The following is a 24,081-nucleotide window of genomic DNA, read 5'->3' as shown; positions in this document are numbered from 1 at the left end:
GTACGTCAGTGCAGATGTAGTTGATGCTTCCCGACTAAGAGAAGGAGACAGCAGGTTACTTACTATGTAGTAGGAAGTGTGTACTGTAGCTGCCTGGTATTCACGCAGCTGTTTCATGGTTTCAGAGACAGAAGGTTGACACGGCTGAGGAGGAAAACCGAAGATCAGCGAAGGTCACGGCAGGTAACGTGGTCGTCTGGTGACAACTGATTGACATTGATTATTGGAGCCGTGGTTCCCAAACCTTTTAGCTCAAACTAGTGGACCCAAACTAGTGAAATGACTGAGCAGATCTACAAGTTTGTGGATCTGCTATTTTCTACTTTATTTATTTATTCATGGGAATTATTAGATTTTTCATTGTATTAATGAAATACTTAAAAATAATGTTGGAATTGTTTTAAATTGATGAAAAGTTGTGATTTTGTTTTTGTTTAAACCTAAAAAAAAATATATATAACCGTGTGTGTTCAACCATGTTTGTGTGTGACTGCTATGAGCACCAGTACCAATGAGTACCAAAAGTGGTGCTGTTGTGCCAGAAACAGAGAGAGAGATAGTGCTGCACTGTTGCCTGCTAATGAGAGAGAGTGGGGGGGGGGGGGGGGATTTTCACCACTCAGTTCACACGGGTGTGATTTTTTTACTAGTTTGGGTCCCGGGCAAACGTCTAATTTATCTTTTGGGTCCTGAGTTAAAAAAAGATGATGTTCTTTTATGCCACTGCAATATGAAGTTATTAATTTATGGATTCATCCCATTATGTTATGTTCTCTCAGAGCTGGAGAAGAGGATGGAGCAGGCGATTAAGGACAACCAAACCCAGACCGCAGAGAGCCAGAGCAGAGAGGGAGAGCTTCAAGACCAGTTGAAACAAGTAGGTTTTACTCTATTTATTACTGTATACAACCAAACCCTGAGTGCAGAGAGCCGGGGGAGAGAGAGAGGGGGAGAGAGAGAGAGAGAGAGAGGGGGGGAGGGAGGGAGAGAGAGAGAGAGGGGAGAGAGAGAGAGAGGAGAGAGAGAGAGAGAGAGAGAGGAGAGAGAGAGAGAGAGAGAGAGAGAGAGAGAGAGAGAGAGAGAGAGAGAGAGAGAGAGAGAGAGAGAGAGAGAGAGAGAGAGAGAGAGAGAGAGAGAGAGAGAGAGAGAGAGAGAGAGAGAGAGAGAGAGAGAGAGAGGGAGGGGGAGAGAAGACCAGTTAAAACAAGTAGGTTTTATAGTGACTACAGTGAGGTTTTGTCTACAAGCTCACAACAATACATGAGCTTGTATATCAAATATTTTCACTACTTTCGCGACACTCTTATATGATGAAGTAGGGCCCAAAAATGTAAAAGTAAATACTGTAATTAATACTGTAAATGTAAATACTGAGATACGAAGTTTCTGCCCGACAACAATGATTTAGAACTCCGCCCCGTTCCAAACTTTTCACCTCTGTCTGATCTGAGATCAGATTTTAAAATCCAGTAGTGTGTCATACAGTTCCAGGATCAGACCCGGTATTTCAAAACAATTCAGAATAGCATCACCCCGTTACCAGATGCTGAATATCAGCGCTTTAATCCTTGCTATCGCCATCTAGTCTAGTGGATATTATGAAGAACAACATACAGTAAGGAACACAATTTAGAGGCGTTTTGTGAGGATATGATTGATTGATTGAATACTTGTTTGGCTTGTTCTCATATAATAATCCTTAATTATATTTCCCAACTGCATAACACTTATATACAGTTATATACTGTAGGTTATATACACAGTACACACTCTTCATTTCTTCATTGTTGTTCTGTGAAAATGTAACTGTTGAATGAAACATTTGGTGGAGATTGGTCATAAGAGTCTTCAGGAATCCAAAGAGTTGTGAATGTGTAATGTTAACTTTGAGATGTGTCTGTCCATGGTTCCTTAGGCCACTGAGACGTCGCAGAGACTGACCAACGACCAGCACACGCTGGAGAGTCAGGTGAGGAAGAGGATTAATGTGGATCTGAATAATACTTTATGAATAATACTTTATGAATAATACTTTGTCATGTGCTCGTTTCTATGAGCATGAATGTTACACTTCATATCAAGGTCTCTCTGGTTCTTTGGAATGGCAAGAGAGACTTTTTATTATTTCTTGTCTTTAGGCTACAAATGACAAATGTTTTGTTTCGGCTATCATAGCCGAAACATGGTTGTTAACTCACTCTTGCCATTCTGAGTGTGACCCGTCACTTTTGTAATATGATATTTGTCTAGGATATCGCACCAGAGGAGTCCGAGCGAGGTGGTAACAAAATGTTTATCTCTCTGATTCTTTCCCATTTTTATGGACATGGTTGGTTTAGGGTTTATCTCTTTGAATATTTCAGCCCTGCTGTGATTGTTATGTAAATAGTATGGCTACACTACAGTCTATTATGTGCATGAGTGCATTTCTGTGCCAATGCACATTTGTATGCCTATGCATAAGGTTAACCTCCCAGGTTACTCTGCATTTTATTTAATCACGCAGGCTGAGTTTGACTTATATTTATTTTGTCACACTGAGTCAGTCTGGCGTGAATGGCTGCAGGGGCTGGTGTCCTTTCTCCTTCTCTTCTTCTTCCTCCCGCTTTCATTTCTTATGTTTCACCTTTACTCTTTTTTTTATCCCAGGATTTTTGTAACCCTTTTTTCAACCAGTGTCAATTGTCCAATGTAATCCTGGGGGCTACACTCCCCCTGCCAACCTGGGGAGAGCAACGGACTGACCTCATGCTTCCTTCAATGCATGAGGAGTCCAAGTCGGGAACACAATCACTTGATTAATCATAAGATTAATCATTTCTGTAGTATGGATCTGCGGAATGCCATCTATATATTTGAATCTCTCTGCCCTCCAAATCCACTCAGAACCGCCCGCCCCCTCCCGGTGGCTGTGTGGGATCCAGATGGTCAGTCTCATGAGAGCCATGCAAATGGGAGATTAGAGACATACATACATACACTACAGACAACATCATCATCATCATCGGTTTAAAGTCCGCTTTCCAGGCACCGCTGGGTCGGACATACATACAGACAACACTAACTACGGTATATATACTGTCTGTGTACACTGCACACACACACACACACACACACACGCACACATGTGCAGTTGTGCACACGCAGTGTAAACTGCGAGGGACACGCATTATGCATTTCAGGCTGTTTGTTAATACATGTGTTCGGTATTACTTTTTCATTATTCCATTCCATTTCATTATTTGACAGTCTCACATGACTTATTTATTTTGCACAGAGCACTCCTGTCATGATGACGGTTGTTTCCTTTTGTCAGAAATTTGATTTATATTCAAAACATTAACGTACAGCCAGCAGTAAAAGAGAAGTTCCTCTGAATATGGCTGGAGTGGAGTGAATATTAGTGGACATTGGACAATATGCAATTCAACTAACTAACTAATAATTAATTCAAATTATTCTGGTTCCCAAACTTTTTTGCTCGTGGCCCAAAACAGAAACACTTCAGATTAATTAGCTTGTCAGCTTAAACTTTAGACGGATCAGCCTGCTCATGTCAAGTTAGTTGATGTGAAGAAATTAAATTAGATCTACAAAAACCTAAGTGTTAATGTCATTATAAAGCTAAGATACTACCGGGTGATGTACGTAAGAGGAAAGACTGGGGTTATGAAACCTCAGTAGGGGTCATCCTCTAGGTGTGCATGAAGCTTGTGGATCTGCCATTTCTGTTTCTGCCCAGTGAAAGTTTTATAAATATTCGCTAAATGTCTTGCCTCACAAGGATGTCCTTGCTGTCAGGCAGAAGCTGTGTACAGTATCTCCATATATCTACTTTTCATGGGTTGTTGCATCAGCTATTGTTTTGGTATAAATAAAAGAAGTAACGGTTTGGACATACAAGGTTTTCCACTCGACAGCAGGGACATGTTGTAGTGGCACATGCTGTATGTGCAGTGATGCTCTTATGTCTGTCTGTAGGCATTTAGCCGTAGGCTGTGATGTAATCATGTACATGACAAGTGAACTGGAGAGTGGCGTGCGTGCGTGCGTGCGTGCGTGCGTGCGTGCGTGCGTGCGTGCGAGAGAGAGTGCGAGAGAGAGAGCGAGAGAGGAGAGAGGAGAGAGGAGAGAGAGAGAGAGAGAGAGAGAGAGAGATGGCTGGGCAGAACATTGCTTTATTGACTGGACATGAAACTCTCCTGGGCTATTTTGTGGCATTTTCTATTTATTATAAATACCACACAATAAACATGTGAGTTATGAGGAGATATGGACACTGAAGAAAAGTGTTCCTCATTTACACACCTCAAAGTATTTAATTTGAATATAACTTTTTGACAAAGTGGATCACACTTTTATTATTTTTATTATTTCTGTATTCTTTCCAACCAGAGAGATACATGATTGGAATAAGTGTTTACATGTTGATCTGGATATCAAACGGTTTAAACCACCCCTCTCAACCAGAATATGAGAATTCCTTCCGACCTGATTGGACTATTCTCTTCCAACTGATGTGGCATTTATATTCTGATTGAGCTATCATTCTGAATATTAGTGGAATATTCAGATAATTTATTCTGATTGAGCTGTCATTCTGAATATTATATGGAATATTCTGGTTAGTTAAATAATGTCTTGAAACCACTTTCAAACTGGCCTCCCTCTCTTTGGGGCACGCCATTATAGGCGAAAATCATCAGAAATGTTTCCAATACATGCGAGCTGAGCTTGTAGATCTGCTGTTTTATTTATTTGTATAGATCTTAAGTGGTTAAATCTGGTGTTTGTTTGGGATAGAGATGGCAGGTTCAATTTGCGTATATGGTGGTGAGCGATAGTGAATGAAGGACGGTGCACGTTTGTGTGGGGCGCACGTGCCATGCGGGTGTGTGCATATGTCTCACACACAGCTGCAGGAGGTGGGGGGGGGGGGGGGTGAGTGTAGGAGGAGCTTATCGGGGGTGGGGGACTTACATAATCAAAGAGCGTTGCCTCTTTAATGCAATGGGGGAGAGAGCGCTCAAAGGCAAACATGCTCCCTCTCTCTCCCTCCATCTCTCTCTCTCTCTCGGGCGCCGTGCATGACTGGGGATGATGAGGGCTGATGGTTTATTGATGCCAGGCTTGCGTTAGTCACTTTGCGTGTGTGTTATTATAGATGGAGGAACAGTGGTTACAGCACACTTGAGTGTTTTTTGGTGCAGTGATTGATGACAAAAAAAAGAACGTGGAGAACAGTTTGTTGAGGTTGGGGAGCAGAGTCCGTAGGATAGGATGGACGTCAGGGATTCTCACCTCAGTACCAGGTACAATTCAATGTTGTTTCTATATACTGTCTTCAGCTTATCGGGAACCCCATTCAGGGCTGTCCCGATTGGACATTTAAGTTGACGATTAATTGTCACACAAATAATCACGATTAGTTGTGTTTTTGAAATTGGAACAGTATAGAAATTACATTTATGTTTGCCTTTTAGGCTTCGTAATGAAAAAATGCACAGGGCAGATATGACAAATAACTGAAATATACCAAGAAATTACTGCAATGTTAAAAGTAGCTTACAACACGTCGCAAAGTGACACGTTTTAATCTTGTAGATCTGCTATTTCTGCTTTATTATGTATGAACATTTTTCAACATGGACACGATTATGACAAAATAGTTGCAATTATCTCAAATAATTGCTATTAGACCTTTATGTAATACTTGTGGCAACTCTAAACCCATTTAATTATGATACAATTAAAAGAGCTTTATGACAGACATGGATGTAAGTTTCTGGAATGCAGTCAGTGCACCATGGCACTTTATATAGTACGTATATGTGTGCTTGTAACTCTCATAAGATGAATTCAATTGCACGTCATACATATTGGGCTTTCTTAAATGTTTGTCTAGGTTTTCATTTAGATTTTGTCTTTTTATTATGCTTTTTTAGATGGTTTGTTGCTCTTAGCCAGGGCAGTGATAAAGCTCTGTAGCATGTGCCTGTCATCCACACACGCGGCTCATCCCGATGTTCTAAACACAAACGGTGTCACCGAATGCCACTGGCATCCTTACAATGGTGTCGCTCACGCTCACAGGGGGAAAGAAATAGACGATCTACAAGCTTACAACATGTCACGTTGCAACGCTTTGTGAGCTTGTAGATTGGGCTATTTTGAGCATGTAATGACTTTCCCAGTCTAATTTGTGTGGGGCTGCATTCAGTAGACTACTTTTGGCTGAGGTGCTAGACGGTAACCTACAGCAGGGGTTCTCAACGTTTTTGGCCGGGGACCCCCGGAAATGATTTGGCAATGTCTCGGGACCCCCGCCCCGCCCCCTCCCGACCCCCAATATAAATTGACTGCTACAATAACCTTAACCCATTTTGGGCGGGAACCCCTTTTGGTGTTTTAAGCATTGTTATAATTTAGCTATTGAAAAATAGCAGATCTACAAGCTCATAGCGCGCCACCGAGTGGCGCACTACGAGCTTGTAGGTCTGCTATTTTTGAAAAATCGTGAAAATAAAATTTAAAATCTTTTTTTTTTTTTCTTTTTTATAATTTGGGGACCCCCTAAAATAATTTGGCGACCCCCTGAGGGGTCGCGACCCACGGGTTGAGAACCCCTGACCTACAGTACTAACCTTGACCAAAAACAGCAGAAAAATCAGTCATTGTGCATGTTTAGTATGTTAATGTTGTAGCCTATTACAAACTGCATGTCTAGTTTAATTATTAATTAATTTAATATTATGTATTTAGTTCAACTTGATGTCTCTCACTCTTTCTCTCTCTCTGTGCATGATACATTGTTAGGAACATGTTTAGTATGTTCATGTGACATAGACGTCTGTCCTATCCACACATTGGATGCTGTATCAGTTTATTAAAATGACACGTTAAGGACCCAACTAGGAATACAAAGCTTTATTGTTGCTGACCATGGAATGTAACGTTAACGAGGTTTGCATGAGCGAAACATATAAACCCCTATGTATAGATGTTAGTTGGACCGGTCTGACAATCAGTGGTGGAAAGTAACTAAGTACATTTGCTTAAGTACTGTATTTAACCCATTGAGACCTGGAACGCATCCATGTCACGTTAGTGTTTAACCACATTAACCATTAACCCATTTTGGGGCGGGAACCCCTTTTGGTGTTTTAAACATTATGTTATAATTTAGCTATTGAAAAATAGCAGATCTACAAGCTCATAGCGCGCCACCGAGTGGCGCGCTATGAACTTGTAGATCTGCTATTTTTGAAAAATCGTTAAAATGTGCCTCAAATCTTTCCGAAAATTGTCATGATTTAGAAAATAAAAATAAATGTCGACGTCAGGCCTGAATGGGTTAAGTACAGTGTTGAGGTACTTGTACGTGAGTATTTCCAATTTCCAATACTTTTACTTCTTCTACTCCACTACATCTCAGAGGCAAATATTGTACTTACCTCCACTCCACTACATTTATTTGAAAACTTTAGTTACTAGTTACTTTGATTATGATTACAAAATATACATTAAACACTTCAGCAATTTGAAAATAGCCGATCTACAAGCTCGCAATGCGACGCATTGTGATCTTGTACATCTGCTATTTTCTAAATAATTGTATACATTTGAAAACTTGAATTGGGACATTCTGCATGAAGAGTACTTTCTACTTTTGGTACTTTAAGTACAATTTGATACCAATACTTTTGTACTTTTACTCAAGTACATTTGTAATTTTACATTTTTAATTGCAGTATTGATACTGTACAATGATAAAGTACAAAATGTGAATAGTTTTTCCACCACTGCTGACAATACAACTGAACACGGAGAAGGACTCCTCCAGACAGAGCATATCTGTTAATGTACAAACATAAAGGCATGTGACCTATATGTTGGATTGTGGTACATGTGCATTATTATTATTTTAACCCCATTCCATCTACAAAGAAGGCGATGATTTGGAATCTATAATTTATTCTTAGTCTTAAATTAATTATTGTCCCTTGTTGGCTCTACGTTAGAGCTGGTGAGATCATAGATCGGTTGGAACAGTTGGAACAGACACGTGAAGACTTTTATGACTCTGCTGCTTGCATTATTCACCACTTTATTATTTATAAATGGAGAGGTATATTGAATACATCTTGATGTCTCAATTTTCTTTGTCTGCTGTGCCAAACAGAAGCTGTTTGGAAAACTGATAATTAAACCCTATATGGTTGACCGGAGTTCTTCAGGGCTCTCTTTTCAGTTTTTGCTCTACATTAAAATGTGAGCTTGTGCTGTAGTAGAACTGATATTTCCTCCGAGAGTTTCCCCCAGAATTCCGACGATGTCTGAGGTTTAAGTGGTTAAACCCACAGTTGACAGGATTCTTATGTTATTGTTGTTGTTATTCTTATGCTGAAAGTGTTCCCCACAGAAATGTGACGCTATAGGTTTCAAGTGCTTAAGAGCTCATAAATAACTGCCGCTGCCTCGCGGTTATAATAACGCTTTTGATTACTTTTAAAGTGATGATCACCAGATTAGTTATGGCCGATTCTGGGGTGGATTTCTGGGGTTTTCAAAATAAATGATGCCTTTTCTACGGCTGGCAGTAAGGGACATTTGACTGAATCGCGGGTTGGCAATAAGATGGCGGCATGATATTATGGACAATTTGTGCGGTGGTGATTAAAGGACAAAATCATTATTATTATTACAAATGAGAAGTTTTGTAACAGCATATTATGATGGTAATTTGCTAAACAAATAGATTGTAACCTACAGTATTCCTTTCTGCTTTTCCCTTCAGGGGTTCGCCACCGCAAATCATCTGCCTCCATCTCACCCAGTCTCTCTGTCCTCCGCCTCCTCTTCTCTCACACCAACTAACTTCATGTCCTCTTTCAGTACATCCATAAATCTCCTCTTTGGTCTTCCTCTATAAGCCTCCATGCCTGGCACTTCCAACCTCAGCATCCTTCTACCGATGTACACACTATCCCTCCTATGTACGTTTCTCCAAATCATCTCAGTCTTATTTCCAAAACCTCTGATGCTGCGCTGTCCCTCTGATGTACTCTGATTCCTGATCCTATCCATCCTTGTTATTCCCAGATGCCCCTTTTCCACCGGGTTTGAACCGGTTGAGTTATTTTTTCAAGTAGTTTTCTGCCACTCAGTAGGCGTTCCTGCATAACTTCCGGGTATGATGATGATGTCACGCACATACTGTACCCTCTGTTCAGTATCTTTAACCCATTCAGGCCTGACGTCGAAATTAAAAAAAAAAAGTTTTCTAAATCATGACAATTTTCGGAAAGATTTGAGGCACATTTTAACGATTTTTCAAAAATAGCAGACCTACAAGTTCATAGCGCGCCACTCGGTGGCGCGCTATGAGCTTGTAGATCTGCTATTTTTCAATAGCTAAATTATAACATAAGGTTTAAAACACCAAAAGGGGTTCCCGCCCCAAAATGGGTTAATGGTTAATGTGGTTAAACGCTAACGTGACATGGATGCGTTCCAGGTCTCAATGGGTTAAAAGTTGGTTCGGAACTGGAACCAAAAAATGGATGCCGGGTTACATGAAAGCACCAAGGTTCCAAGAATCTAGAACGGAACCAGTTCTTGAACCAAAGTTATTTTGGTGGAAAAGGGGGCCAGAGAGAACCTCAACTTTTTAGTCTCTGCTACTTCCAGCTCCGCTTCCTGTCTTTTCATCAGTGTGATGGTTCGTGTTAATGAGCTATTTATCCTCCGGGGATTTGTTTTGTTTTGTATTTTATTTGTTTGTAACATTTTGTGATCTCTCTTTTTTTTCATCTGTGACTTCTGCAGCTTGACGTTCTGAAGCAACAGAACTCCAAATATCAGGAGGAGCTCGGTCTCTCTGAGGAACGCAGCCGTTCAGAAAACCAGCGCATTGGAACTCTCTGCAAGGAAATGTAAGTTACAATGAACAATATTTAATGACTTATATTGTTAGTTTTGTTCTTGTTTTTGAGTTTTGAGTTAGTGAGACATAATGTGAGGGATCTTAGCCAAATAATAATAATAACTTTTATAAACCAAAGTTCAATGGTTTATAAAGTTATTCCTATGTTTGCCTTGAGGGGGGTGGACTTGCAAGGCGCCCCATTGCTCCAAACCACACCAAAACTTGGCACAAACACTGGTATAAGAATAGTCAGTCAGTCACTAATAGTTTGTCAATAGTTGTTCTGATCAGCACAATATGGAATTAGGTTTGAAAATGTGTCCTCTGTTTTTAACCCATCCTAGCTAATTGGATCAGTGGGCGAGTGCCTTTAGGCGCCCGTTTATCTCACCCATACTGTATTTCATTCATACATTAAGTCTAGTCTAGGGACAGTAAATGCATTTTATATATGTTTAATAGAGAACCAAACAAATACCTATGAGGAGTTATTATTAACATTTTATTATTCTTCAAAATACCCGTATTTAAGAGCAAGAAAGCAATAAACATTCATTGCTTATTAGCTCACTGGTTTCCATAACATTGTCATTCTTGGCGAGCTACGTCTTGCTCATTAAAATGTTTGATCTGTCAGATGGCTGGCACAAACTAGCCAGGTGCTTTATTATGGCGGAAGAACACACACACACACACACACACACACACACACACACACACACACTCTCTCTCATTGTGCTCCAGAGTCATTTATTTGACCACGTTTCGAGCCAAAGCTCGTCCTGACTGTGCCATCATGAAAGCTGGTGTTACACAGGCAGAACAGTTTTTACTTTTTATGATTTTACTTAAATTAATGCCCTACTTCGTCATACTACAGTGTCACACGAAAGTACCAAAAATAGCCAATCTATCGATGACCCTGATGTATTTGTCTGCTTTTTCTGGTTTTATCCTCAGTGGTTTTTGTATTGACCTGTACTTTCTTTGAACTGTTCTACAAACTGTTAATACAATTTTCAATCAATCAAGTAACTGTTGAACATCTAACAGCAATGATTTAGTAGACACAGAATCAAAACTACATTGGATCCACACTTTTTTCCATTTCCTGAACGGTTTTGGACATACAGGGTTTCCCTAGGCACATTTTTTTGTGTCAAGGATGCCCAAATTAAGTCTTGAGACTTTTTTGTTGAGAACTGCTATTTTCAAATATCTCTTGGGGGTCCCTGGACCCCACTTTGAGAACCACTGGCCTAGTGTATACTTTGTTGTGCACTGTGAGCTGGTGTCGCACACGTGTCACCTTGCAGATCAGCTCGCTCTCTCTCTCTCTCTCTCTCTCTCTCTCCCTTTTTTTTAGCCTATAAAGAGGGAGAGCCAGTTGCAGTGGTGGAAACTGAAAGTAATTACGTACTTTTACTTAAGTACTGTACTTAAGTACAATTTTGAAGTATTTGTACTTTACTTGAGTAATTCCAATTTCCAATACTTTTACTTCTACTCCACTACATCTCGGATCCAAATATTGTACTTTTACTCCACTACATTTATTTGAAAACTTTAGTTACTATAGTTACTTTGTAGATTTTGGTTATTATTTCAAATATTCATGAACCACTTCAGCCCTATTTCGGCCATTCGAAAATAGACTCTCCACAAGCTCACAATGTCTCACGATGTGACGCACTGTGAGCTTGTAGATCTGATATTTTCAAAAGATTATTATACATTTGAAAAACTTGTGATTTGGGACCTTCAGCACAACGAGTCATCATCACCTTTATTTATACTCGGTATAAAGTACAATTGAGTGCAAGCCCTCATTTTCAATGTAGCCGAGGTTAATATACATAGTACAATTAATACATCCAAAACACAATACATTATAAATCAGGGTAAATTACAAAGGAACTTTATGCAGGGCAACCAGTCAAACAAACAAACAAACTGTACAAACAAAAATAACTTGGTTGAAACGGGAGCAATCAAGGTTAAACATTGTTTTGAAGCATTCCTTTGAACTGATGGCAGGGAGCTCAGTTTTAAAGAATTTTGGAGGATGTTGGAGTACTTTCTACTTTAAGTTCATTTTGATACCAATACTTTTGTACTTTTACTCAAGTACATTTTGAACTCCTGTACCTTTACTTGTAATACTGCAATTTCCACATTGCAGTATTGATACTTTTTCCACCACTGCCAGGTTGAAAGAGGCTAACGGGGCTGCAGAGACACAGCTTGGTTCTATTTTTCTTCCTTCTGTTTGACAATGTGTTCCTCTTGTCTTCTGAGGCTCTGAGTCTCTTTCCTCAGCCTCCTCCCGGGAGGGAAGCTTATGTAACGCCTCAGCTTTTCATAGAACCGCCTGGCTCCGACACTGCCACTCCTCTCATTGTGACCTCACTGCGTGCGTGCGTGCGTGCGTGCGTGAGTGCGTGCGTGCGTGCGTGCGTGCGTGCGTGCGTGCGTGCGTGCGTGCGTGCGTGCGTGCGTGCGTGCGTGCGTGCGTGCGTGTGTGCGTGAGTGCGCACACCATGTGCTGAGTGTGGCTTTCTACATCTGAGAGAACAGCTGTAAACACTGCTGTGCTGTTAGCTCTCAGTGCTTCCATCCTCGTCAGATATGGGATTATCCATCTCGTTCATTACTTTTTAATCCATTTACCAACGTTTGTAATCCAGGACGCTTAACGGCCCAAATCACTGTGTTTTCACAGTCATCTTCTTCAAACACTTTTCTGCTATGCTCTTGTTTTCAAGTAAGGGACAGTACAGTATGGTTTTCAGTATAATGGAGAAATGGCATACACCACCTTTGACCACCCTGTTTACATTTTTGTCCCGCCATTTTTTTTGGCCTAAAGGTTCAAGAGATATAGGCCAAAACATGAAGCAGCCTGTTATAGCGCAGCCACAAAGCCCATTTGATCTTTGGCCTACCGGGACTGTGCTTGCAAAGTTTTACTCCAGAGATTATTATTCACAGACACACGGACGGACAGGAGCCGGTTGGCCTGGCTCTTGACTTATTGATCATGTAGGATTGATTTATCACAATGTGAACATTTCATCAGGATGAACATTGAACATACGTTAAATGTCACTATTCCTTTCATTCTCTTCTCTTTTCCCAGTGAGGAGCTAAAACTGGCTTCCGAGAAGTTTCAGCACCTCAAGGAGGTACAGAATAGTTTTTCACACAAATATTACATTTGGCTTAAAATCCTCCTTGACCTCTTATAGATCTTGGTTTGTTGGCCAGCCCAGAATCAATTATTTTATGTTTTCATGTTTTCCTTGTTGTTTCTATCAGGCAGATTGGTTATGATAAAAAAAGAAAATGTCACTCAATGTTGAGCTTCAGCTTAATGTTATACCACTGTGTGCAGCTGTCACTCACGTACAGATTTATATTGCAGTATAAAGCATTTAAACACCTCACCGTTTTGACACGGTGACACTGACACGTCAGGTAGAATTGCATGAATGTTGTTTTCAGATAATCCACAATTTAACATAGTATTAATGAAATTGTGATACGAGGCATTACACGGAAACATTCTCTCTGTGTTTATTTAACTCTGAGAGAGTAACCAAATGGACCCGTGGGTCCATTTGGTTACTTTTGTACTCTCAGTGTTATAAATGGATACATTGACACAGATCATTTAACCGTGTTGGCACTCGTTCTCTTATGTGATTGCTAATTTACTTGATTTGCATTAATTTGACCATCTGACAACACCACAGTCCGTTAACACCTTGGAGGCCCGGGCGGAGTTCTCCGTCCAAGTTCAAGGTCATGGTCAAGTGCCCAAGCCGGAGATTGATAAATAGGACGGAGATTAATGATAACAAAACCGCTCGCATCGCTCTAGAGCCTTGGAGCGCTTGTTGCCCGATCCGATGACGTGTCAAAAAGTGACACGTCATCGAAAATGTCCCCTGCCTGTTTAGCTGACGAAAACGAAAATCTTAAAACGATCATAACTCCCGATCAAAATCATCCCGTCTAATTCTGAAAAAAGATCCTGTGTTTGACGGCCTTCCGCGGTCCAGTCGCTAGTCGCGATAGATTTATTATTACCTCCCGTTGTTGTCGATCGACTCTAGATTGGTGTGGCTATTGTTAGCTGCTACACAGACATGCACACCAGCTTCCGGTGCGCCGGTAAAAGTGGTCCGTGCGCTATAAATGATGGGCACATGGATGAAATAGTTCCGGGCCGCCAAGGTGTTAACGCTTTTGAAAATGGGACTATAAACCCTTTATTTCGTCAGTATTTGCCTAGACTTCTATGTGTTTTTAATTTAAACTTGAAACTTTTGTTAATTTCATTGTTTTTTTGCTTTTTATGCCATGTAGCTCTTTGAGATTTGTTTCAAATATAAAGTGTTACAAATTAATGTATTATTATTATTGCAAATGAAGGTTGCAGTTAACTATAGAATCACTCATTTCCTGTCAGTGTGTCGGGCACCAGTGTCTCGTGACATCATGTGACATCATCAGGGTTGGAGATCTGACCTTGATGTCTCACAGACAACTGTTGCTGTTCACATTCTGCTATATAATGAAATGCTGCTGATAAAATCAACACTGAAATCATAAGTGACAATGTGTTTTATCATAACCAATCGGCATGATAGAAACAACTATGGAAATGTAAATAAATGTTTACTATAAGGAATACTGCAGGCTTGGTGCTTTGACTGAACTTGAGTGTGACACACACGGTTGTAACTGCCTCTGTGTTTGTTTGTGTGTCTTAGAACCACGGAGAGCGCAAGAGTCAACAGCTAGACATGATAGACAGGTAAGAGTCTGTAGCCGGCCAAACCTGAACCAAATTTAGTCTGTTCTGGTGTTGTATGCATCAGGGCTTTAGGCTACAGCAGAGGTTCTCAGTGTCGAGGACCCCCATCTCAAATCTGTTTCCAGGGACCTCCAGAAGAGAAAATTCACATTTGTTCAGTATTTTTTTTCCAAAATAGCTTGATAATTATTTGCTATTCATCAATAGTCAAAGTATAAAATAATAAGGCTTAAATTGGCTAAATCAGGCCTCCAGAGCGTCTGGGAAACTGTGACGCCACCCTGCCCTACTGGCCAAAGCTGGAACTGCAGGTGGGCGGAATATATGCACGAGCAAAAGAGCGCGCAGCATGGGGTTTAACACGGAGTGCTGGTTCATGAATGGATTCAGGTGCGTTCACGGAGGTTAGCAGCGTTCACGGAGGTTAGCACTTCAGGTGTGTTCACGGAGGTTAGCACTTCCCAATATTGGGCACCAAATGTGGTGCCCAAATCAAGAAGAAAAATGGAATCAAGAAAAGAATAGCTGGGGGCGGGGCAGTCCGCCCTCTAGTTTATATATAATAACTAAGGGCTAACTGATGGTGATGCTACATTAACTCATTTAGCTGGTCCCCTTCAAGGACCCCTGGGTGGCCCCCGGACCCCACTTTGAGAACCACTGCTTTACAGAATGCTTTCAAATGGTTTTGCTCTCTCTCTCTCTCCCTCCCTCCCTCCCTCCCTTTCTCTCTCTCTCTCTCTCTCTCTCTCTCTCTCTCTCTCTCTCTCTCTCTCTCTGAGTCGATGTCAGTGTCTCTCCCTCACATACAGTAGACACAAACACACACACTTCTTACAGTATGTATGTGATTATGTCTCTAACTAATGTTTACAGGGAGACCATTTCTAACCAGAAAACAGGATCCACTGGAGCCTTAATATCAGAGAAGGACCAAGAACTGGAAACACTCAGGAATGAGGTACACACGCACGCACGCACGCACACACGCACGCACGCAGTTGTACTAAATGCTTGCATTGTACATTGTAGGAATTGTACATTCTTTGAATTATAAATAGCAAAAATAGACTATCTACAAGCTACCAAAGCTTCGCAATGCTACGCTTTGTGTGCTTGTACATCGGCAATGTTTTTCTACTTAAAAATAAAATGAAACATTTGAGAAAAGTATATTTTTGGAAATTTGCCCAAAAGAGCCAAAATAACCATGGTTAATGCGGTTAATTGAGTCATGCGATCTCTCAGGAGCAACAATAAGTCAAACAGGCTAGGTTTGATGATTCGACGGTTTGGTGCAGATCGCTTTTAAACCATTTTGGGCGGGAACCCCTTTTGGTGTTTTAAGCATTATGTTATAATTTAGCTATTGAAAAATAGCAGATCTACAAGCTCATAGCGCGCCACGAGTGGCGCGCTATGAACTTGTAGGTCTGCTATTTTTGAAAAATCGTGAAAATAAATTTTTTTGAAAATATTTTGGGGACCCCCTAAAATAATTTGGCGACCCCCCGAGGGGTCGCGACCCACGGTTTGAGAACCCCTGAGCTAACCCATCTCTCCCTCTTTGATGATTCGACGGTTTGGTGCAGATCGCAGTGCTGCGGGGCGAGAACGCCATGGCCAAGACCCTGCAGACGGCCATGGAGACCCTGGAGCGAGACAAGGCCCAGTTGCAGAGCCGCGTCCAAAGCCTGGAGCAAAGGCTTCTGGGTAGGCAGGCCTCGGACGGAGGAGACAGTGGAGTTCCGTCCTCAGGTGAGCTAGTGCCCGCGTTACACATGCCCTTAGTCTCGCCAAAGATGGTTCATTTAGGAAGATACACCATCCCAATGGGATAGATAGACACCATCGGCCACTGGGCCTTAGTGGTGGGAATTCACGTTCATTTCGGTGTTTGAATCATTTCGTTCACGTTCACGACAATTTAACAAAGTATCTTATATCATCATAACATAAATACTGAGTCTGACATTTATTAACAAATTAACAAACCATTATGAAAACCGGTTGGGATTTCAGTGAGGGAGACATCCTTCTTCCATAGACATGCAAAAAACATCCATTAGGAGGCACAGCTTCCCGAACAAATTCACCCACAAAATTACTTTTATTTTTGTCATCAATTACTCACTCCGTGAAGCCTTGACTTCTATGCGGATTCTCCAAAAGCATACTAGGGTACCTTATGATGTATTTCACCTAAATAATACACAACTAAACTGAACTGTAGTAATAAAAGAAAGGCCAAAGGCTTTTTCACTCAGACGGACTTTATTTTTGAGTAGATTAACATCGTAGTAGCACTACAAATGTGCAGAATACTGGATGTTACGTCAGTGAGTGTCGGTGTGTTTTCTATCCAGGTGATGCAGCTCTGGATCAGCTGAGGGACGAAAAGGAGTTTGCCGAGGGACAGGTATGGATATATTATGACACGAGTCTCCTTCAAATTCACTACGTCTGTCTGAGGTTCAACTGATCGTTTGATTCTTCTTGTGTTCTGTGCTGTCTCCTGGTTGCCTTTCCTGCCTTGTTGTTTTCTGAATAAGGGAAACATATAAAAAAAAAAAATTTTGAATCATGTGGATCTCAGGATCCAAATGGGAGTTGCATCTCTCCAATGTGGATCTTGGACTTGGTGTGCACTGTGAGAGAGAGATAGGGCACAGAGAGAGGGTATGTCATACTCGTATCCCCAAACGGGTATGGACTAGTTAAAGTTAAGTGTGCACAAGAACTTTGGCGCTGCCCCCCCAGGTTGGCAGAAGAAGTGTAGCACCCAGGATTACATTAGATAATTGACACTGGGTGAAAAAAATGGGTTGCAAAATCGTGGCATAAAACGTTATTAAAAAAAATAAAAGCTTTGGCATTGATCAGTCCAGCGGTTTGCGAGATTACTTCCAGATGCAGACGAAGACAGACAGACACACAGATACACAGGTGGACCCTGTGTATCGAAAGCTTTTTACGTCGTAAAAAGCTTTTGTCGATGTTGCTCTTTGTCGCACATGAATATATTCTGTGTTCCTCTCTATAATTTAAGCCTCTGCTATGCCATTTAAAGCTACATAAGGGTCTGATTGTCCCTCTCTGCTCGTCTCAGATCAACTTCCTGAACAGTGTGATCGTGGACCTCCAGCGGAAGAACGAGGAACTCAAGGTCAAGCTGAAGAAGATGGCTCTCGCCGAGTTCAACGGCAATGACGGTACAGACGGGTAAGACACGCACACACGCACAGGGTGTACAGTGTTAAAACCAAACAACAATCTCCACCTACCTCACTGTTTCTGTCAGATTGCCACTGAACCATGACTGTGGAGAGTGTAGACACACACACGCACGCACGCACGCACGCACGCACGCACGCACGCACGCACACACACACACACACACACTCACTTTCGCTCACAGATTTTCCTCTGAAATCTCTCACTGAAATAAAGCCATGACTGACATGCCAGTGTCTGAAACGGCGGGGGTGTAAGATTGACAGGCCCAGCGACAGTTGCTAAGAGGGGCGGGATTTAGCGAAGGACGAATTACAAGTCCCCTTGTGCTGTAGTCCCTTACATACTGTATGTCGGATTTAGCAAAGATGCTAGTTTACGTCTGCAGTCCCCGCACAAAACAAATCAGGCAGACAGTGAAGCTAACACAGGGGTTCTCAACGTTTTTGGCCGGGGACCCCCGGAAATGCTTTGGCAATGTCTCGGGACCCCCGCCCCGCCCCCGCCCCCCCCCCCCCCCCCCGACTCCCAATATAAATTGACTGCTACAATAACCTTAAACCATTTTGGGCGGGAACCCCTTTTGATGTTTTAAGCATTGTTATAATTTAGCTATTGAAAAATAGCAGATCTACAAGCTCATAGCGCGCCACCGAGTGGCGCGCTACGAGCTTGTAGGTCTGCTATTTTTGAAAAATCGTGAAAATAAATTTAAAAAAAAAAATGTGGGGACCCCCTAAAATAATTTGGCGACCCCCCGAGGGGTCGCGACCCACGGGTTGAGAACCCCTGAGCTAACCCATCTCTCCCTCTTCCCCCTAGTCTGGAGGAAGGAGCGTCGAAGCGAGGAGAGAAGAAGGCGCCACCGCGTCTGTTCTGCGACATCTGCGACTGCTTCGACCTCCACGACACAGAGGACTGTCCCACGCAGGCGCAGAGCCCCGACTCCGTCCCACACTCAGCCCACCGCGGCAACCCGGCCGACGAGAGGCCCTACTGCGACATCTGCGAGGCCTTCGGGCACGCCACGGACACGTGCAACGATGATCAAACCTTCTAGAGCTTTTCCACACAGCGATCCTCTACCCTTAAACAGTTAAACACACAATCCCCTACCCTTTAAACAGTTATATTTAACACACAACCCCCTACCCTTTAAACGGTTATATTTAACACACAATCCCCTACCCTTTAAACAGTTATATTTAACACACAACCCCCTACCCTTTAAACGGTTATATTTAACACACAATCCCCTACCCTTTAAACAGTTATATTTAACACAAAACCCCCTACCCTTTAAACAGTTATATTTAACACACAATCCCCTACCCTTTAAACAGTTATGTTTAACACACAATCCCCTACCCTTTAAACAGTTATATTTAACACACAATCCCCTACCCCTTAAACAGTTATGTTTAACACACAATCCCCTACCCTTTTAAACAGTTATATTTAACACACAATCCCCTGCCCTTTAAACAGTTATGTTTAACACACAATCCCCTACCCTTTTAAACAGTTATATTTAACACACAATCCCCTGCCCTTTAAACAGTTATGTTTAACACACAATCCCCTACCCTTTTAAACAGTTATATTTAACACACAATCCCCTACCCTTTAAACAGTTATATTTAACACACAATCCCCTGCCCTTTTAAACAGTTATATTTAACACACAATCCCCTGCCCTTTAAACAGTTATGTTTAACACACAATCCCCTACCCCTTAAACAGTTATATTTAACACACAATCCCCTACCCTTTAAACAGTTATATTTAACACACAATCCCCTACCCTTTAAACAGTTATATTTAACACACTGTCTTAAACCCTCTAGTCTTAGAACACAACTTTCGTTACAACTTTGTTCCGTCTACACCAAATCCCTTTGCCAAAAACAGCCGATCTACAAGCTCAAAACGCATGGCATTTTGAGCTTGTAGATTTGCTATTTTTGAGTAGTCATGCTGGGGTTCAAGTGGTTTAACAATTCCTTTTTTCTCTAATTCTAATTATAGTTCTGACACTAGGTCCTGCAGAGCCAAACAACAGATTTTTCCATATATATATTTTTTATACTTGTATTTATATATATATATATATATTATAGTATATAACGTAATGTAATGTTGCGAGGTGTTTTGAATTCTTCACTCCACAAAAAGACTCTTTAAAACGTTTAACATAATAAGCTAAAGTGATCTGAATGCAATGCATAATAATGCTTATCCAAATATGCTGCTGTAGTGCAATATTAATGTGTGGTAAGAAATAAGCAACACATCCTCTGCACTTGCCGTTTAATATGTTTAATTTATAATGGCGCACGACGGTGTCGCGTGTCAAAATGTTGCTGATCTACAAGCTGACACGCAACAAGGTATAAATCAGGCTTTTGTTTTTTAACGTGTGATCTTTTTGCATTGTATTGTGTTTTTTTAGAAATACTGCATTTGGGCTGATGTTTGACCTCAGTTCCTGTTGTGTTTTACGAGTCGTTGATATTAGAGAAAAACTAGGGAAAGGATGCACAGAAACAAACGAAAGGAGCGTTGTAGCGCTAAACTGCCTCTGCCTTGCTACTAGCTTCCTGCCGTCCGTGTCACATTCCATTGTCTGAGGCTAAAATCGCACAAAAATATGACTGCCATTTTCAAATGTAATTGGGCAACAGCCTTGGCCTTTCACAGTGTATTAACTTAGCTATTAACCCATGGGAAGCTATTTTAAAACTGCAACCTGGAACTTATTTTAATTATTAAAATGTTATTTTAATCAGCCTATATGGAAGCACACGTTAAAGCTGCAGTCCAAAACTTTTTTGTGTGTGAAACGCAATTGTACAGAACAAAGTCTGTATGGTAGAACATGACTAACTTTTATTGAGACTTTTAGATCCTGTGGTCCAGTAGGACCACTACTGGTTGACAGGAGATATTGCATGAAGCTCACCATGTAATATCTCGCCACTATCAGTATCACTATCATTACGAATGTGAGTACTTCTTCCATCACTGCCCTGGCATCTGGTAAGCCACCTATTGGCTGACAAGTAGTACTGCCTGAAGCTCGCATACACAATATCTCCCCCTGGCCAAGTGGGGAGTCAATATCTGGTGAAAATAATCAGGATTATTTTGAGACTGGTTCGATACCGATATGGCATTTTATGGCCGATTTCGATACGCTACCGATTATATCGTGTATCTCTAATTAGGAAGTATGTTTTGTTTTTTCTACTTGAGTTTTTTTTACTGAGATGTACATTTTGATAGGAAGGGAATGAAGGGAGTATTGTGGCGTCCCCGTGGGAGGGCCGCCGTGGGGCACGTGACTTTTCTGCATTTAGCCAGCAGATGGAGGATGCTCAGATGACAGCTCAGAGTTGAGCTGTCATAGGGGGTTAAGTGTCTCGCTCGGTGCACTTCATAGATTGGTGAGCCAGGCAGGGACGCTGCTGACCATTCATTTTGGTTGCCCCCCATGCAGATCGGCTACTTTCACTGTTTGATTTGTCCTAATGTTGCTGCTTCAGCTCTGAGCAGATCCACAACATCACGCATGCGACTTGAGGACGCACGCACTGGTGCTCGTTATTAAGCCGCAGAGTCGAAGAGAAAGATATTATGAGGATCGGCTTGGCGCATGTTGTTTTCCCCCTCGGCGAGTTGCCCTACACACAGTGCGTACTGTGCGTATGCCTAGGGGCGGTACTGGAGCCGGGGGTCGAATTATCACAGATTGATTGGCTTTTCTACCCACTCAGCTACAGCCTCTAAAAATAACAGGCAGAGGACAGAGTTTCCATCTAGCAGGGTGCACATCATTTAGGTCAACGAGAGCGTGTGCGTGTGCACTAGTTAAATCACTACACAGTCAACATCTGCAGAACATTCTCATTAAGTCATTGTGTGTGTGTGTGTGTGTGTGTGTGTGTGTGTGTGTGTGTGTGTGTGTGTGTGTGTGTGTGTGTGTGTGTGTGTGTGTGTGTGTGTGTGTGTGTGTGTGTGTGTGTGTGTGTGTGTGTGTGTGTGTGTGTGTGTGTGTGTGTGTGTGTGTGTGTACTCATAGCACTTTTACAATTTTGGCATTTAGCAGACGCCCTTAATCCAGAGCGATTTACAGTAAGCAAGAACAACACAAGGTAAATACACCAAATGCACAGAAATAGTCATCTAGGATCATACATGTAATTAAACTAAGAACCTATCATCCCTCTAATAGTAGAATATCCGTATTGAAACTATTTAACACTATAGGCTGCTATAGAATGCCAGATCAATAATGACCCTGCATCTGTCTACATATCTATCTTAAATTACATATTTTAGCCTTTGCAAGGTTGTCGAGGCTAGGGCAAGTGCTATGGGCTACCGTGGAGTCTGAAGAGGTGAGTTTTCAGACTACGGCAGAAGATTGGGAGTGAGTCTGCAGTTGTTTTCTAAACTGATTACACCTACAATACAAATCAAATCCGTTACAGAGGATTTGATTTAGATTGTGTTATGTCATGAGAGGCATCTAGAGCAGGCTGGTGTGAGAACTAAATAAGGTTTAATTTAGCCACAGATAATTTACTTAGACAGGCCAACATGAGGGCAATTTGCAAAGACGTCACAAAGGGAGAATAATTAGTAGGTTCGCCTCCGGGCTCCCGCCCAACGTCTACATGTCGAAGTGTCCTTGAGCAAGACATTTAACCCCTAACAGCTCCCCTCCCCCCGAGCGCTCATCGTGACCATCTGACTGAGCTGGCTGAAACTGAAAGTTAATTTTCCCCTGGGGACCGTACGGTCCTACAGGTTCCACAAACTCACTGAGATAAAGACTATAGAGTATTAGTGTGTTCTATAGCAAAGACCAGTGGTGGAAAAAGTACTCAAAGGTTTTTACAAAAGTATCAATACTGCAATATGGAAATATTCTGTTACAGGTAAAAATCCGGAATTCCAAATTTACTCGAGTACTTTTAGTACAAACGTATTGACTTCAAAATGTACTTAAAGCACCGAAAGTAAAAGTAGGCTACTAATTGTGCAGATCTACAAGCTCACAATGTGTCGCGATGGCGGAAAATGCATATAGGGCTCCACGATGTAATGTATGTTTTGCAATCAAAATCTACAAAGTAACTAAAGTTTTCAAATAATTGTATTGGAGTAAAAGTATTGTACTTTTACTCCAATACCTCAGATATGTAGTGGGGTAGAACTTAGTAAAAGTATTGGAAATTGGAATTACTCAAGTAAAGTACAAATACCTCACTAAACCCTAACCTAGTTACTTTCCGCCACTGGTCAAGACTACAGAACATACCCAGACCTCTAGCAATGTGCACTGTTCACTTTAAAAGTCCAGAATTCAAGACACATGTATAAACCATAAACCGTTGTTGTGATTTCTATAAGGGTCAATGCAGATGACGTGTACTGTTCAAATCACTTATAGACAGTGGTTTAGATCGGCTATTTTTAAATGTGCTGAAGTGGTTAATGTATGTTTTGTAATAATCTAAAACTAGTAACTAAAGTTTTCAAATATTTGTAGTGGAGTAAGAGTACAATATTTCTCTCTGAGATGTAGTGGAGTAGAAGTAAAACAATTGGAATTACACAAGTAAAGTACAAATTCCTTGTACTTAACAGTACTTAAGTAAATGTATTTTACACCACTGCTTATAGACTTCATCCTTCAATAATTGTACCTGTATAGCAATGTGTATTTGAATCATCCTCTTGTTCATATCACATTGAATCTTACAATTTAACTATATATATATATATATATATATATATATATATATATATTATATATATAAAACAAAACGTATCATTGGCTTTGTAAATATGGATCAGAAATGTCCTGATAGATGTGCACACTGCTTCATGGACCAGAGAAAGATCTTTTCTGTATATGGTATTTTATTTTTTATGTATGATAATCCACTCCACGGACAAACACACATGTATTAACAATTTAAGCACATTGTGTAATTTGTACTTTGATTCGTCTATAATTAGCACAGTTGTTTTCTATGTCAACGCTTTCAGGCACCAACTATAAACGGTTTAACATTTTAACAGTAAG

At 41.2% G+C, this 24,081-nt stretch overlaps 1 protein-coding gene across 3 annotated transcripts in view; it reads left to right on the top strand.

Moving 5' to 3' along the window:
* clip1b (CAP-GLY domain containing linker protein 1b) overlaps positions 1 to 23,732 on the top strand; it is a 45,310-nt gene extending 21,578 nt beyond the window's left edge. For all 3 annotated transcript variants that reach the window (XM_079525223.1, XM_079525224.1, XM_079525222.1), the window contains 11 exons: positions 126 to 183; positions 780 to 877; positions 1,916 to 1,969; positions 9,829 to 9,935; positions 13,068 to 13,113; positions 14,707 to 14,750; positions 15,627 to 15,711; positions 16,343 to 16,508; positions 17,117 to 17,169; positions 17,860 to 17,972; positions 18,807 to 23,732. In XM_079525223.1, the coding sequence (XP_079381349.1) occupies positions 126 to 183; positions 780 to 877; positions 1,916 to 1,969; positions 9,829 to 9,935; positions 13,068 to 13,113; positions 14,707 to 14,750; positions 15,627 to 15,711; positions 16,343 to 16,508; positions 17,117 to 17,169; positions 17,860 to 17,972; positions 18,807 to 19,044 (1,062 nt within the window). In that variant the 3' untranslated portion in view covers positions 19,045 to 23,732. The remainder of the gene's footprint in view (positions 1 to 125; positions 184 to 779; positions 878 to 1,915; positions 1,970 to 9,828; positions 9,936 to 13,067; positions 13,114 to 14,706; positions 14,751 to 15,626; positions 15,712 to 16,342; positions 16,509 to 17,116; positions 17,170 to 17,859; positions 17,973 to 18,806) is intronic.
* Positions 23,733 to 24,081: the final 349 nt, after the last annotated feature.

The sequence above is a fragment of the Electrona antarctica genome (genome assembly GCF_951216825.1).
Source record: "Electrona antarctica genome assembly, chromosome: 16".
Taxonomy (NCBI): Eukaryota; Metazoa; Chordata; class Actinopteri; order Myctophiformes; family Myctophidae; genus Electrona; species Electrona antarctica.
The sequence above is the reverse complement of the archived record's forward strand: the minus strand, read 5'-3'. Positions and strand labels throughout refer to the sequence as shown.